Source organism: Dermacentor variabilis, chromosome 11 (genome assembly GCF_050947875.1).
Source record: "Dermacentor variabilis isolate Ectoservices chromosome 11, ASM5094787v1, whole genome shotgun sequence".
Taxonomy (NCBI): domain Eukaryota; kingdom Metazoa; phylum Arthropoda; class Arachnida; order Ixodida; family Ixodidae; genus Dermacentor; species Dermacentor variabilis.
The window spans coordinates 1,757,983-1,775,517 of NC_134578.1; the positions used below are offsets into that span (position 1 = coordinate 1,757,983).

General features: G+C 42.2%; 1 protein-coding gene across 3 annotated transcripts in view; it reads right to left on the bottom strand.

The window, feature by feature from the left end:
- LOC142564069 (isobutyryl-CoA dehydrogenase, mitochondrial-like) overlaps positions 1–17,535 on the bottom strand; it is a 139,662-nt gene that overhangs the window by 6,764 nt on the left and 115,363 nt on the right. Inside the window, exons 8-10 of one of the 3 annotated variants that reach the window (XM_075674898.1) lie at positions 9,134–9,236; positions 8,981–9,045; positions 8,252–8,377 (exon numbers count right to left, since the gene is read on the bottom strand). The exons of 1 other annotated variant lie outside the window; for it this stretch is intronic. In XM_075674898.1, coding sequence (XP_075531013.1) covers positions 8,993–9,045; positions 9,134–9,236 — 156 coding nt within the window. In that variant the 3' untranslated portion in view covers positions 8,252–8,377; positions 8,981–8,992. Of the gene's footprint in view, positions 1–8,251; positions 8,378–8,980; positions 9,046–9,133; positions 9,237–17,535 lie in introns of those variants that run through there. One more of the 3 variants, XM_075674897.1, reaches the window with a different exon arrangement.

The window sequence follows — 17,535 nt, forward strand, 5'->3', positions numbered from 1 at the left end:
GCTCGATTATCTCTGTTCGCGTTGAACAGACAACCTTCTAAATAATGACTGTGGCAACAAAAGTGTCTGCTCGTGGTTCGCCCGGTTTTGTTCACATTTGCCGAGCAATTTACACATGTCTTGTGACGTTTAGAGGAGTACACGTATGCCTGCGAGAATTGTAATACATTTGTTTTTGAAAGTTAGCGCTGTGTGCTTGTCTAATTTGTCTTTCCGTGTCCCTCTCATTCCGCTTGCGCTACAAGAAAGTAGAAGGCACCATATATACAAGCCCATGTAAAAAGTTAAAATGAAGAAATTTCATTCAGTGAACCTGCGTAAGTCTAAATGGTCTTTGGAGACTTGTCACGACCGTTCTAACGTGCCATTACGCACGAAGAACCAGTGGCGATGTCTAGGCGACTCAAAAAATGGAACAAGAAAAAAAACAAGTAAAGAGAAAACCAGTAATATGAGGTAACTATGCATTCAATGAGAATGTAAAAGTGATTTAATGAATGTCTTGTGAGCGCGCCAACTTTCGCTTTCATCCTCTTTCATCATCATCATCACCAGCCTGGTTACGCCCACAGCAGGGCAAAGGCCTCTCCCATAATTCTCCAACTACCCCGCTCTCATGCCCTTTAGCGTATGCGAAAATGACTGTCAGTTTTATTATTGCTACGTAGAGTCGAATGTCACCTGGAGTCTCGTTGAAACCGTTCAATAAGAAAAGTAAAGCGCGTAGACAAAAGAAGCTCGTATTGCAGAGCTGCGGCAAGTGTGACAGCTCTCTGCTCGCGATAAGAATAATTTCGCAAAGCTTACAACCGTGCAAAATACTACAGTAATCTGAATGTTTTCGATGTGCTGTGAAGCGTGGAAAATGTACAGCAACGTGTTACGCTCCGCAAACCGTGTCGGCGTGCCTCGCGTTGCAGCCTTACCCGATTTTTCACGGGAACGCCAGCGCCTGTGCTTCCTCACAGACCTCACTACCGTTGTGGCCACACGGTCGTTGTCAGGTTACTTGCAGTACCACGACCGTTTGAAAGAAAGTCACTGACGAGGGTATGCGCAATGCAGATAGCTGACTAGTCTAGAAACAACTTTTTTTTCGGAAAAGATGTCTGCTTTTTATAGCGAAGCTTCCATTGCTTCCTCCCCAAAGGTTCTCGCCGGATAGAAAACTCATATAGCACTGAATGTCGGCCGACAATGTAGTGCCGGTGAGCGCACGCTTGTTCTGGATAATAAAATGAGTCAAGACATAAGACCTACACAGATAATGTCTTCGCATAGCTATCTCTTAAGCACACAGACTTCTTGATAAAACAGCAGATGTTATTCCACGGCTGCTTTTATTTTCTTAATTTTTGAAATATTTTTGGCTGTCCACTTTTGGGTCACTGGGTGTGCGACAATAAATATGCGCCCATTCTTAGTCAATTGCCATCTGTGACACAAGGATATAGAATGCTTAACGGCTGCATTCACATTTATAAGCTTGTTTTGTTTAATTTCCCCGCAGGGGCGCCTGCGTCAGCAGGCGTTTGGTGTGTTGCGACACCACGTACCCGAGCACACGAGGGTTGGACCCTCCCGCGTGTAGCCGTGCGCAGCTTAGCCGTGTCCGGGGAAAGGGGGATCCTGGAGGTTGAGCCGATGCCGGGTGTTCGGACCTTTAAGGCCCCCCGGCGGAGGCAACACGCCTCTTTGGCCTCTGCTTCACGTAGACGGCACCCCCGGACTGACCCACCCGGGGGAAATCGGCGGTCGCCTTTTCCTGTCCCCCTCTCCATCTATAATCTTTCTTCTGCACCTTTCTTTCTCTCCACTTCCTTTCTTATCTTTTTTTTCCACTCTAATTTCCTGGCGGCGAGGGTTAACCTTGTGTGGCTAACCAGCCTTGGTTACACCATGTACGGTTATAGTGGTGGCGTACAGCTGGCGTGCGCAAGTCTTGAGATACAAGCCTTGTGGCGTCCCCATGTTGGGCTCGGTGGTGGGCGGCTGGCGCTGCTGCCGAAGACAAATACTTTTCATGGCTACTCCTTCCATTTCTTATACTGATCGTCCTCTAAAAAGGGGGCGCAACGAAGCAACCACTCGATTTTTCTTCAAGAGCTATGATAATTTTACAAAGTACCATGTGATCCACAGTGACGGCAATATAACAGCCAGAAAACTATCTCCTTTCAAAGTTTCGAAGTCCGTAAGAGACACATTAGGCCCAGGTTTCAAAGCTACAAGGATGGCTAGTGGCGACATCCTTCTGGAACTGAAAGACAAAGAGCAACTTAAAAAGCTTTCAGACCTCAAATTCATTGGTGACATAGCAGTAACTGTCACGGCGCACCGCTCGATGAACAGTGTTTGTGGGGTAATCTCTGATGAAGACATGCTTGATCTTAGTGAAGAAGAATTGCTTGAAGGTTTTGCAGAACAGAATGTGACCAAAGTTCAAAGAATCATGATCCGTCGGAATGACACCGAAATTCCCACAAAACATGTAATCCTAACATTCGGCTCCACCACACTACCAGACTCAGTCGAAGCAGGCTATGTGAAAATCCGTGTGAGGCCTTATATCCCCAATCCTAGACGTTGTTTCAAGTGCCAGAGGTTCGGGCACAGCTCTCAGACATGCAGAGGAAAATTAACGTGTGCCAAATGCAGTTCTAACGACCATCCATCTGATAATTGTAATGCTGTATCACACTGCACGAACTGTGAAGGGGATCATCCTGCATTCTCACGGTCATGCCCAATCTGGAAAAAAGAGAAAGAAATTATTGCCCTTAAGATCAATGAAAACATTACCTTCTCTGAAGCGCGAAAGCGACTCACATTTCCTCGCAACGAAAGTTTTGCCGCTGTGACGAGGCAGGGGGCCCTCTCACAACGGCCTAAAGAGCCCGCCCTGGTCACACGCAGTGAACCACGGGGGGCTTCTTCTGCCCCCACAGAGGCAGCACCCAGTGCTGCCAAATCCAACAACTCGCAGATCTTGCTCTCGCAGGGCTGCATTACTGTGCAAAAACCGAGGCCCGAGACACGTCTCCCAGAGCCTCGTGACCCCGCCTCCACCGCCTCTGAGAAGGTGATGGAGGTTGACGCAAGTACATCGGTGCCAGCGGCACCAAAAGACAAGCGCAGCTTGCTTGAGGGACGTAAAAAAGAAAAAAACCCTCGAATAATTCCGCCAAAACCAAAATAATATTATCACTCTACACAGAACACTCCCAAAAACACCTTTGTCATAATGGGTGTTCAGATATTGCAATAGAATGCCAGAGGGCTTTTGCATAACCTAGATGATATCAAAGAATTGTAATCTACGTATAAGCCTAGAGTGTTCTGTGCTCAGGAGACACACTTAAAATCAAGTGACTCGAACTTTCTAACTCAGTTTGGAATTTTCCGTAAAGATCGTGATGATGGACATGCCGCATCAGGTGGCGTGGCAATAATAATATCAAAGACTGTTGCATGCCAAAATCTTCAACTTAACACGCCTTATGAGGCAGTAGCCATACGAGCTATTTTGCTTAATAGGCTTGTTACTGTATGCTCTTTGTACATTCCACCAGACAAGCGGATCGACATTAATGAGTTTGAAAAACTAATAGACCAGCTTCCTGAGCCGTATATTGTGGTTGGTGATTTTAATGCTCATAGTGGACTCTGGGGGGACTCGCGTTGTGATGCGAGAGGCCGCGTAATTGAAAGATTCCTTCTATCCTCTGCAGCAACCCTGTTTAACAAAAAGTTCCCGACTTATTATAGCACTGCACATAACACCTACTCCTCAATAGATCTGGCGGTTGGTTCTGCAACACTTCTGCCATTGTTTGAATGGAGAGCTCTCACAGACTCCTTTGGAAGCGACCATTTTCCAGTTCTCTTAGAGGCGATACAGACGTATGACCCACCTGTGAATAAAAAAAAATGGAAGCTAAATGCTGCAAACTGGGCAGAATTCAAAGAACTCGCATGTATATCCCTTGAATCCATAAGGCAGCTTGACATTGAAGAAATGACCGCCTATATAACTGAACACATTATTCATGCCGCGAAACAATCGATACCACAAACCTCTGGTAAAATAGTGAACCCTAAGCCCTGGTGGAATGAAGAGTGCAAGCAAGCACGAAAAGAACAAAACAAAGCTTGGCGTACGTTTTGCAAATACCCAACAGAAGAAAACCTTATAAATTTCAAACGTGCAAAAGCAAATGGAAGACGTATTCGTTGGGAAGCCAAGAGAGCTAGTTGGAGAAATTATATCGGCTCAATAAACTCATACAAAGATAGCCAGAAAGTGTACAGTAGGGTTCGAAGGCTGAAGGGGAATACCACACTACCCTTGCCCGTGGTAAATGACAGTGCTACTAAATTAGAAGGGCAGGCGGATTCTTTGGGAGAACACTTTGAGCACATATCGAGTTGCGCGAATTACACAAAAGCATTCCTAACATATAAAAAATTAGCTGAGTCAACACCCTTCTCCTTCCGAAAATCCCATAGCGATGGGTACAATTGCCCATTCACGATGCAAGAATTAAAAATAGCTTTGCGCAACTGCAAAAACTCTGCGCCAGGATTAGACAGTATTAATTATGAGATGGTCAAGCACCTACCCCAGGAAACACTTGAATGCCTCTTATACCTGTTCAATAAAATTTTCTGCAGTGGTCGATTGCCGTCTTGTTGGAAGGAAGCTATAGTAGTGCCAATATTAAAGCATGGAAAAGACCCCTCCTGTGTACAGAGCTACAGGCCTATCGCTCTAACAAGCTGTGTATGTAAAGTGTTTGAAAAAATGACAAACCGCCGATTAATGTACTTTTTAGAATACAATGGAATTCTGGATCCCCACCAAGCCGGTTTTAGACCAGGAAGGTGCACAACAGATAACCTAGCGCTACTTGAGAGTTATATACGAGACGCATTTGTTCATAAGCAATACTGTCTATCAGTATTTTTTGATCTCGAAAAAGCTTATGACACTACCTGGAGGTATGGCATATTGCAAGACCTCGCGTCGTATGGCGTGTCAGGCAACATGTTTAACATCATAAAAAGCTACCTGTCCGAACGAAAGTACAGAGTAAGGGTGGGAACTGCAGTGTCGAGAGTCTTTGTGCAAGAAAACGGTGTACCACAGGGAGGAGTGCTCAGCTGCACACTATTCTTAGTTAAAATGAACACACTACAAAAAACACTCCCATCATTTATATCCTACTCAGTCTATGTAGATGATATACAGATAAGCTTTAGATCATGCAATCTGTCCATATGCGAGAGGCAGATTCAGCTGGGAGTGAACAGGCTTTCAAAATGGGCTGACAAGAATGGCTTTCGCTTTAATGAAGAAAAGACGACATGCGTGTTATTTTCTCGGAAAAGAGGCATACATCCTGAACCGAATATTACGATGAACGGGTATGTGCTTAGTGTAAAAAAGGAGCAGATATTTCTTGGCGTTATATTGGATGATAAGCTCTCGTTTGTGCAACATATAAAAAACATAAAAATGAAATGCTTAAAAACTATGAATATCCTCAAAATTCTTTCGCACCAGTCATGGGGAACTGACAAGAAATGCTTGCTCTCGCTGTATAACAGTTTGATTAGAACACGTATCGATTACGGGAACATTGTTTACCAATCAGCTTCACGTTCTGTTTTAAAAATTCTGGATCCTGTACATAACCTTGGCATGCGACTAGCCCTAGGTGCATTCCGTACTAGCCCTGTACCAAGTTTGCACGTAGAAGCTAATCAGTGGAACCTAGACCGACAACGTAAGTATTGTAGTTTTATGTACGCACTTAAGATTAGTTCCAACCGAGAACACCCGTGTTGCCAAATGTTGAAGAGCACAGAAACGCAAACCCTCTTTACAAAGCGACCATCATTAGCAAAGCCATTTCCATTGAAAGCACTGTCGCTATGTCAAGAAAACAACATATTGCTGTTGGACGTTCACCCGCATAACACTAATGAGTTAGTAGCACCATGGGAATCAGTCACCATACATTGTGACTTCTCGTTCACAGAAACAAACAAAAAGCATACACCCCAAGAAGCTATAAAACAACACTTCTTATCACTACAGAGTAAGTACAAGTGTCCAGAATTTTACACTGATGCTTCAAAAACTGCTGAAACAACATCATGTGCTGCAATCGGTCCAGATTTTGTGGCATATTTAAGATTAAACAAATACACAAGTATCTTCACTGCTGAAGCTCACGTTATACTCCTCGCAGTTAAAGAAATAACAACAAAACAGATCAATCAATCGATGATATACACAGATGCCTTAAGTGTGGTCCGGTCAATACACCTTGAAAAACAAAGAAAGAATCCGGTGATAAACACTCTCATCAGCAGCTTAGCCTTAGCCTACAAGAGAGGGCTACATATTATAATCTGCTGGGTACCTGGCCATACTAGTATATCTGGTAATGAAGCGGCAGACGCAAATGCGGCCTTAGCAGGTCTAAGGCCCCAAATAGATGTAAGTTATGTTCCATATACAGATATGAAACCTGTCGTTCGAGGAATACTGCGTCGCGCATGGCAAGAAGCTTGGGACACAGAAAATAATAACAAACTTCACGTCATCCAACCCTACATTACCCAAACACCTGTACACCGGCATAGACAGGAGGAAGTAATCATGTCGAGACTGAGGATAGGACACACACATGCAACACACTCATACTTGCTAACCGGTACTGATCCACCGGTCTGCATTAGATGCGGAAATCAACTCACAGTCATTCATGTTCTTATACAATGCCCTGGCATGGAAGCCACGCGAAAAAAATACTTTCCTGAACTTTACCGCACCAATTTACCTATGCATCCTGCATTTTTCCTATCGGCTGAGCCGATGTTCCCCCTCGACCGGCTGTTAAGTTATCTTAATGATGTGAATTTTTTGAAGAATATATCTTACCGCTTTTAAACTCATCTTCCCTACGCTACCCGAAATCCGACATAATCATCTTAAATTCTCCCAAGAAATGCAAGCCTTATGATTCTAATTCCTAGGCCTTTACAGCCACCGCAGTACATCACAGGCATTGCAATCTATTATACCCACTGACAAGTTTATAACATTCTACCGCACTACTAATCATCGCTGCTGGCGTTCTTTGGCCGTTGTAGCCCTTGCGCCATAAAACAGTAATTAATTAATTAATTAATTTTGTTTAGTTTCTTACTGTGCCGTAAGGAGCCCTACACGAAAAAAAAAAAGAAAATGTATTCAGGTATGTGTCGTACTTCTCAGCGCACCGTAGACCTTTCTACCCCGTTCTTCTATCGACGAGTCCCATGCATCGCCTTCGTCGTCGTGACGTCGCTGCATCGGCGTTTCCCGCTGTGCATTCACCTGTTCTGGTATTTGCATTTCAACATGGCTTGTGAACGGTGTAGTACATAAACAATATATGTGATTACGTGTTGCAAGGGATGAAAATAGAGGCAATTGTACGTATCGCATTTAGTTGCATAGCATTTAATTAAACGCTTCACTAATCCTTCACTTGATGAAAATTGCAACATGTGCGTTGGATCTGCATAACAATTTTAAGCATGGAAACAGATTTCTGAGCGAGATAAGGTTGGCATGACGGATGATTCAACTCGAAGAGTGCTTCAAAGCAGTCTTCCAGTCTTGCGAAAGTGCGCTCATTGTCCTTCAAAAAACGAAGACACCTTTCCGGAACTTATGCGCAGCATTTCGTTTGCGCAGCAAGGGGATTCGACTTTTCTCGTCATTTTCAGTCATTGGAATTCGTTCCTCGAAAGACAGAGGAAAACACGAGTATTAGTCAACAATTTTGATTTGGCTGCATTCAGCTATGAAGAACTCCGTCTGATCGACTATAGCCTAAACAGCTACCCTCACCGGCTACAGCGACTTAGTGTATTCGACAACTCCTCGAGACTGCAGTGATCAGACACCGTACTATGCTTTCGCTACGGGATTGGAAATTCTCTCAAATTAATTTGGCCGTCACACACTTAGGCACTCGCTCAGGACCTCCGCAGCCACGTACAACTGCTGAATAATGTTAAACACTGTCCCAATATGTTCTCTGTGCGAGAGAATGATTCATTGTTGGTTCAGCCCACTGTCAGCATTCATGGCGTGAACCTAGTCGCAGCAATAAGTACCACTGTGAGATGCTGAAGCTCTCTCGGACGATGTTCTTTACAGCAGTTTATGAGAATCACTACTCACGGCGTTATTTCGCTATTTAATGTAGTATTTGTACTGCAATATATTTTTTTATTTTTTGTTTGGGTGGAAATTGACAAAGAAAAGGAGTTGAACCAATTAAAACGCAGGCTTTCGGCGACATCGTCGGGTTCTCTGTGAAAAAAAAAGAAACCAAAACCACTGCACCATTGAAAACAAGCAAAGTATTGCAAACTTTTGCGTTGCCCTAGTGAGACCATGAAGTTTTCAGCATTCGTGTGTTTAGGCAATGTGACACATGCGCGTATGTCAATGTCCTCAGCCATCAAATGAGCATCTAAGTCCGAGTGTTTTTTTTTTCCTGCAGGCTGCTACTACGTGTAAAAGAAAATAATAGCTATTGACGTGTACACTTCTGGCTGCCTTTATATCCGCCCGGTTCGATAAAGCGCTACGCGGCAAGGCGTACATGGTCTGCATGTACAATGCTTAGTGAAAGGCACGTTTTTTGCCGCAAATTAGAACGCACACAAAAGGAAGACCCATAGGCGACGGCACGTGCGTCCTCCCTCTTCTGGGTGTGTTTTATTTTCCGCAAAAAAAAGAAACATGTCTTTCAGCAAGCATCGACTAGAACAACCAGATCTGTTGAAATGCTTAACGTATTTTTGCTACGAACATCGTTGCGTGTAAAAAGTAAGAATAAAAGAAACCAAAGCGGTCACTGTTATGGTTACAAGTCACCACAATAACTGAAACGTAACTTCGCATGCCTACCTTACATCGTCTTTATCCTTTTAGGATGTCCTTGGAAATCACCATCTGCATGACTTCGTTTGTTCCTGTGTAGGAGTAAAGAAAGGGCTTTGAGAAAAAGTAACCGATGTGTGGTATGAACAATGCAAACTGTTCTCCTAACATTCAATTCACCTTCAATGATCATGTGGGCACGAAGGTCTCGCAGGTACTGTTGCACAGGGTACTCCTTGATGAATCCGTAACCACCGAGCATCTGCAGCGCTTGGTTAGTAATCTGTAACAGGACACACTGTGCTTGAAGGACCGAAAGCCTCAGACCCTTTCAGCGTCTGCAGGATGGCGTCTCGTGACCAGAGAGCCGAACCATCTCACTCGCTGGCTTCGGGCACAACTGTTGCTGGTAATGGAGCTACGGAGCCGAACCGCACACACTGCGGAATAGTTGCTCAGCTTCACCCACAATTTCCTTACTCTACTGAATTACTATTACTAGTAATTACTAGTACTGAATAAGTACTACTCAATTCATTAATTTAGTGATCACACTGAAATGCATTAATTGAAAACATAATATTGCTCACGCAGAAGCCTTGTTTATTTTTCTTTTTTTGGCCCGCCCCACATTTGCTGCACTATTGTCCTCTGCAGTAAACATGGCGTCCACGTCGTGCGCCGGGTCGCCTGTGAATTGGCACCATCTGGTCGCTTAATACAGCGAGAAGGACTTAGGCGAAATTCGGCAAGCAGTGCTTGTCTAAGAAGACGGTGCAGCTTCTGTGCAACGTGCACGGCGTTTTAGCGCACGTCGCTCACCACCCGAATTTCACGAGCTCGGGCACTGCAGAGAACTGCGCAGATTTCGCATTTTCAATTATATATAGGTGCGAGCTTGGCTGCAAAGCGACATAGAGCTCCGCTCGATCGACTTGGGCATGCCATTTGCACACTTTGAGCAGTTGAGTGCGTTACGTTACACTGATATGAGCGCCGTAGACAGTAAACACTCTTAAAAAAAAGGTAGTCTCAAGCGACTCTTTTCGGGGTGTATCTGCTCGTCGCACATATGATGACCTTTTGGGTGGTAACCCGTACTCTCTTCAAAATACAGTGCAGGCGACTCCCTCACAGTACCGGTGACTCTCTCCCGCAAGACCTACTGAGGTGTATGTATTACTCCCAAAGCAGGAGTTGATGCGAGTACCTCAGTGGTCCATGCAAGTACCCCTTGGTAATCAGCGATACCCCTTTGGAATGGCAACAATGACCCTTCCTAGGGTAGTCATCTGAAGACTCACAATGGTGGTGTACATGACTACCATGGCAAGAGTTGGTTAAACTACCTTTTGGGTGGTAACACGTACTCTCTTGGAGACACAGTGTGGTCGACTCCCTCAGTACCGGTGACTCTCCCGCAAGAACTACTGAGGTGTATGTATTACCCCCAAAGCAGGAGTTGATGCGACTACCTCAGTGGTCCATGCAAGTACCCCTTGGTAGTCAGTGGTACCCTTTGGAATGGCAACAATGACCCTTCCTAGGGTAGTCATTTGAAGACTCACAATGGTGGTGTACATGATTACCATCACAAGAGTTGGTGAAACTACCTCCTGGTACTTAACCAGATCCCTTGTAGCAACTGCTGTGACCTCTGCCTGGGTAGTGAATAGACTATCTCTACACTAAGATGGAAGCTCACAACATAATAGATTTTAGTTTGCATGTGCAACAAATGCGTAGTTATTCAGCCACCATTATATGTTATGATAAACTGCAATACTATAAACAACTAAAAACAACACTGAGCACATAACACTACATTGAGTGAAACACCAAGAGCAAATATTTCGCTACTATCACTGTAATAACCTCAAGTGCATCAATGGACTATACCTGGCAAAAACAGAAGACAACAGTCTGATTTGCTAAATTGGAATCAATGGCCAACCTTGAGAAACATTATGCTTCAGTTTACAAAGCATACTAAACAGCTGCAATATGTCCAAACTTATGAGGTAATTTAGCATTTCAGGCATTTGAAAAAGGATTTAATCCTTTGCCATGACAAAGGACTCATTTATTTCAATATGCCATGGAGGCATACATGGAGAGAGGAATTAAATTTCAATATTGATATTAAGCGACAAATTTACAATCTCACCAAATCAAAGCAATCATACAGCATTGATGCTAATGGAAGAAAAGAAATATGCCTAAAGGCCAGATAAATGCAAAACCGGACATTATAAATAGCGCCAGTTCAATATCCTCGTGGTGCCGGCATAGTAAGTACATCCCATAATGTTTCAAGTGCAACTTCTTGGCCGTCATTTCATCCAATTTATCAAAAAAGACTATTGTCTCACCTCCTAAATGTTTCCATTAGCACTGCCTCCATGTTTGCATCAAATGCTGCCTGCTACGGTTAAGATCTGAAAGAACAGCACAACTGTTAAAACTTTGTAAACATTTTATTCAATAAGAACATGAACACATTACAGTAACCTTTAGCAAGAGCACATATAGTAATCACAAGGAACACTTATTTCTTATAAGCAGAGAATCCAGTTTACAGCAGGAAGAGAGGAGCCAGAGAATAGCTATAATGCATCCGTAGATGTTCTCTTTGAACGAACCATAAATGGCCTTGCCATCAGGGCATATCACAAGCCCACACACGTGGATACACAATAGGCAGAACATATTTAAATAAGTATAAGAATATATGTATAAGTTCATTTTCCAGATTCAACTGGAGGGTAGGTTTTTGGCAAAAAGCTGCCTGCACAGCTTGACTGTCCAGAAAACCCCTACAAGCAGTAGCACAAGAGTGGTGCAGGGAATCTTCAACAGACACACATAGAATAGTCACATTCAATAAAGAGAAACATTCACTATTTATGCATACAGAGTCTATTAATCTTTGCACAAATTTTGAACAGTAAAATCGAAACGCTGAAATGGTCACGCATATGTTCAGAAATAAGAAAAGTAATAACCAAGCAAACATGCAGCATCTACTAGCAAAGACATAAAATCGCATTTCAACAAAATATTTCCGCAGCTCAGCTTTGGTATGCCCTTTTGTATGTTTATACGTGTTTATAACATGGGGCAGGTTATAAGACAACATTTGAAATTTATAATTAGTGCAAAAACATGGTATATTCCATGTATTAATAGGTCTTATGTGTATGTTAGCACGACACATGTCCAAAGATGCCAGAGTAGAATGAAAATTGGCAGTGGATGCCATTGAGAAATAAATTTTTTTTAACAACTTAAAGTTATACAAGTGATTGATGCGGACAGTGTTATGTGCTTCAAAAGCACACTTGGAGGTAGTTGTATTGTCAACATTAGCGATTATTCGAAAAATTTTCTTTTGCAATACGAGAACATTATGTTTGTTTTGGTCATTGTGGCCCATACTAAACTGCACATGTACATTGTACATGGCTTCAGTTTGCTGTAAGTAATTTGAGACAACAGCTGTCTTCCAATAATGGGGCTCACTGCTGTGAACTTATAGCATAATGCCCTCCAATGTCACATTTTCACATGAAATCTACAGAATGTTTCTATTATACATGAATGAAATGCAAGCTGTGATTCTATAGGGGAATGGCACTGAGCTAATGCCTACTAAACAATCTGCGTAAGTGTGAATGACAGCATCATTAACAAGACTACCCTGCTGCTTTGCAAGGAGTCACTCCATCTCAGTAACATCAAAAGCGGGTTGCGCTCATCACGGAGATGAGACAAAGTTCCAAATAAGGGCCAGAATTATGTAGTATTGTTTATTGATCAAATAATGCTCACTATGTTCTGTCAAGTTAAAAATGCCACAGAAAACAGCTAATTATAATGGCCGCCGGCAACTCAGTGCTGTGACATACCACGTCTAGCGACTGCCTCATAACACATTATCCTTATGTAATACTCTAATGGCACTTTCCTTTTGCAGCAAGCAGTTAAAGTATTAAAGTACTGCAATGCACTTGCAAAGCAGTTATTTCCCCATAGTGGGATCAAGACCACATAATAAAAAGTACACCACAGGTACAGCATAGAAGTGTATTCTGCAGTACTGTATAAGTGCTGAAACTTCCTTCTTGGTACTGCTGAGTGATTTTCATGCTGCCTAGTTCCTGTTTCGTGGTCTCACAAAGATTATGGAATGATCAACACATTGTGACTAGAGTCGCTAAAGTTATACATTCACATTCATTGGAACCACTTTATTTGTTTAACCCTTTAATGAGCACGCATATAAATACAAAACAAATTATTTTATACCTAAATGTGCAAAAGACATTGAGAATAAGCATAATCAACGAAAATAAAGGATATTTTTTAGAAACTCCTTTAGTAGTATGGGGGAAGAAGTGCGTTTCTCCCCAAGCGACATATGGCTGCATTTGAAATCTGTACAGAGAGCTCTTTGCATTGTGTGTCTGAGGTCACTACAGCAGATCTTGCACTGGTCTGTCTCCTCTGGCCGTGCTTTCCAAAGAAAATGAGTCCCATGTCCTTTTTTTCCCATCCTGTGTTCCTGCTCTAAACCGAGAAATGACACTTGCTGCCATTCAGTGTTGGCTCAATACATTTAACAAGAAACTTCTTACTCGATGCCAAAAATCAGCAAGAAAAATTTATATTTTTTGGTATGCTGTATGCAGAACTCATCAATGAAGGGTTAAAACAACTGAAGTGTCAGAGCTGCATAGCCACACACTTTTCACTACATCTTAGTATGTATATCAATATACATTACAGTACGAATGTTGTATTACTAGTCTATAAATGCATCTACCACTACATCTTGAACTAATGTTTCACTCTAGGTTCAAGGTGGCGATGCGATATGATATTTTGCTTCTTTGATCACCTACAAAATCTATGACAGCATTGCAGATATAGTTGCTATAGCTGGATTGCATGTTTGCATTTGTTAAAGAAAAAATGTAAATGAAACGAACAAGTACATCGAGAGAAGCAACTTAATGTTTCAACTAAGCCACATAACAAAGAAGGAGAGTCAGTTTATCTAGTGAAATATGCATGCAAACTTGCAGCTGATCACCCGTCTTCAAAATCCAGATTTTGAGCATGTGTCACAGTTTCGCTTGCCTTTCTTGCTTTCACTTCTGCATCGACTTCAGGGCATCCTGGTGGCATTCACTTTCGCATGTTTTTGTACTTGTTTCTTGGGCACATATACCATGAGAACTGGAATGAAATGAAAGAAATTGACTTTACATACCTAATCAACAGTTCAATGACTTCCAGTTTTCAGGTTTTTAAAGAAACTGCAAACACAGCACAGTTAAACATGGAGTTGCCCTAACCTTAGCTTGCTTTTTGCACTGTTTCCTTCATGTTCCAAAATGCACCAAGTGAGCTATTTTAGCACACCTTCCAACACAATATCTGAGAATTACTTTCAGTATTGGTGTTGGTCAAAACTTTAATGCATGAAAACGGCTACAGGTACAAAAATGTATTATTTAACCAAATACATATTTAGCTGAGCATGCAATTAATTTTACAAGAGGTGGCCATATGCATGCCAGATGCAGAGGTGCTGTTGATATCTTCATATTCAGTTAAGCTGCAAAGCTTTAAAACCACCACATCTCTACTCAATCACAAGCACACAGACCTGAACAGCTGCAAGCAAGGATGGCCATAAACTTTACAAAGTAGTAAGAAAGGCTTTGGCAGCATGCCTAATGTAAAAAAAAATTATGGGGTTTTATGCGCCAAAACCACGATCTGATTAAGGGGCATGACGTAGTGGGGCACTCCGGAAATTCGGATCACCTGGAGTTCTTTAACGTACACCTAAATCTAAGTACACGGGTGTTTTTGCATTATGCCCCCATTGAAATGCGGCTGCCTTGGCCAGGATACGCTTAACATCTAAAAGTGCAAAAGAAATAATAAAAAGTTATCAGAAAATGCTATTACATGGCCAAGGTGCAATGTGTCCCTCAGAGCTGGGTACTTGTTTACGAGGCTCCTTGCAGCAACATTGCACAATTTATTTGGGTACCTGATGTTTAAAAAAGCATGCATCAACCTTCGACATCAAACAATACACAAAAAAACAATATGCAACATTTCCATGAAATAATATCAAACAGTTGAACTGTGAGTCATCAGATGGGAGAATTTAAGTAAACTGCACCATGAAAGCATTAGGTACGTGACAAGACCGAGGTTAGAGAATTGATCAGATGGATTTGACACAGGACAGGGGTAACATTTAATCCTTTTGTCCTGCAATAGCCAAGATAAACGGATAATCATGACCAGAGTTCACAAACTCCTAAAATACTTTCACCAAACAAGATGTTATAAAAGGTTTTAATTAATATTTCAAATTAGCTTATTACTGAAACATGCACACAAGGGAAAATTAGCCATGAATACAAACTTGAAGGAGCATCTCCTATAAGAATTTACAAGGGCAGCTTATTAAGCTAGTTGTTGATCCATTATCGTGAGTGTACAGTGCAAAGGTTAAACGAGGACATAGACACAAGCACTGACTACCAATGGAGGTTTTATTGCTGAATACATACAATAGTGATACAGCTATCTGAAAAATAACTACTAAAAAGAACAAAGCAGACCATCAAGAGGCACACGAAGAAATGTAGAGTTGCGTAAAAAATGCTGGCCGTAGGTTTGACTTCCCAGAAACTTGAGCTCTCTTTCAGATAAGGCAATGGATGGCTTGTTGATGCATGCACTCGGCTCCCATGCCAATTGTGCTACTTCAAGTATGATATGGGTAAGACCATCCCTGTGCTTGTGAATAACTGACATTCTTTCAAACCAAGGAGTGCAGCCACGCATGCTAGTATGATGTGCCAAAAAAACTTTCTCTGCCATTGTGCACATTATATGCATGTTCGCACAACCTCTCATGAAGGCATCTGGCAGTCTGCCCCATATGACAAGCGCCGCATGAAAGAGAAATTTCGTACACAACATTTTATGTGGATTCAACATGCCAAATCTTGCGCTTGACCTTGCAGATGCCTTTCTGACTGCCCTATCAGAAAAAGAGCTAAAGTTATTCTGGAAGTCACGTGAACGGCCTGTATTTGTGATGCAATCATATTTTTTTTGTAGCTCGATTTCCAGCATAGTTCATTTTTTGGCCACTCGTCTGCTTTTCTTGTTCTATCTTCAGAAGTTAATGTTTTTCAGATAGCTCTTTCACTTGCTTGTGTAAATTCGGCACATTGAATAATAACCTCTCTGTTGACAGTCGGCACTTCTGTCTATGTACCGTTTACCTTTGTGGTGTACACTACCTATAAGAACTGTAACCAGCAGCTAAAGAAGCTTTATTCAACGCGCCATTCTAGCGCCCTCGCCCACTCATTAACCCAAGACTCATGGCAAGGAAACCACGGAGGATATTGCTCCATTGAAGCATGACATAAATTATGACTGAGTGTTAACCTTCCTGTAGCTTTCATGACTGTTTTTTGTGAAGGAAAAGGAATGGAAGTAGAAGAAATGCTGCTGGTGGTAACCGAACTCGCAAATTTGACATGACGCATGCAGCACTGTAGGAATTCATCTAGCCACAACTGTCTTTCCATCCAATTCAGTTGGTATTTGTATACCCGCATAAAATGTAGCGCTGCTAGTGTCAGGGTTCATGTTGTTCGCCAGAATAAAGAAAATGGGCTCAGGGCTGCAATGTCGACATTGCCATTGAATATTTAAATTTCGAGGTTATGAGTGAACTGTAATTCAGAACTAGTCAACGATGTATCAGTGATAAAAAAATTTCGAACCAACAATGCCATATACACTGCTAAACACTTAAAAAGGCACTGCACAATTTGGACATTGTTCACTGCCCCAATGCAAAGCTTTAGAAAAACAATTTTCTTCCCCTCGGTTATCGAGCGTTTTCAAGGAGAACTACGCAGCAACTAAGTTATAATCATGAATTAGACAACAAAAACTTGTTTTGATTATAGACACCTTCCACTTGCCTTAGTGACATAACCGCATGAGAATGGAGCGTAATACGCTAATTAACATTGTGCTTACCATTCATATTGCAATACAAGGTTGGGAAAAATGCACGACTGAACATAATTGAGACATTACTGTGGAATGAATTCTCATTAAGTACATTCTATCCCAACTTTATTTACATCTGCCATAGGTTGGCAAACTGATGCATGAGTCGACTCACTCAGACTGATCTCGAAAGTGAGTCTCAGTGAGTCCGACTGAGTTGAATTTCTGTAGGTCTTAGCCCGAATGAACCCGGCTGAATAGAATTTTGGTGAGTGTGAGTTCTCATTATTTTGCTGACCAATGCATCCAGGTAATTGTTGTGACTTACATTGTCTGAGATGACGAATTGTAGGCAATCCATTCAATTTTCTTTTGAAGATTGTCAGGCATGCCTCCTGCTGTAATATTTCAGAGGTGTGCAGTAACGTCAATGGGCATCGGAGGCAGTGTCTACGTTGACTTCCTTGTACTCCTTTGTACTCTTTCCATTCCTTGTACTCTCCTTTGACTGCATT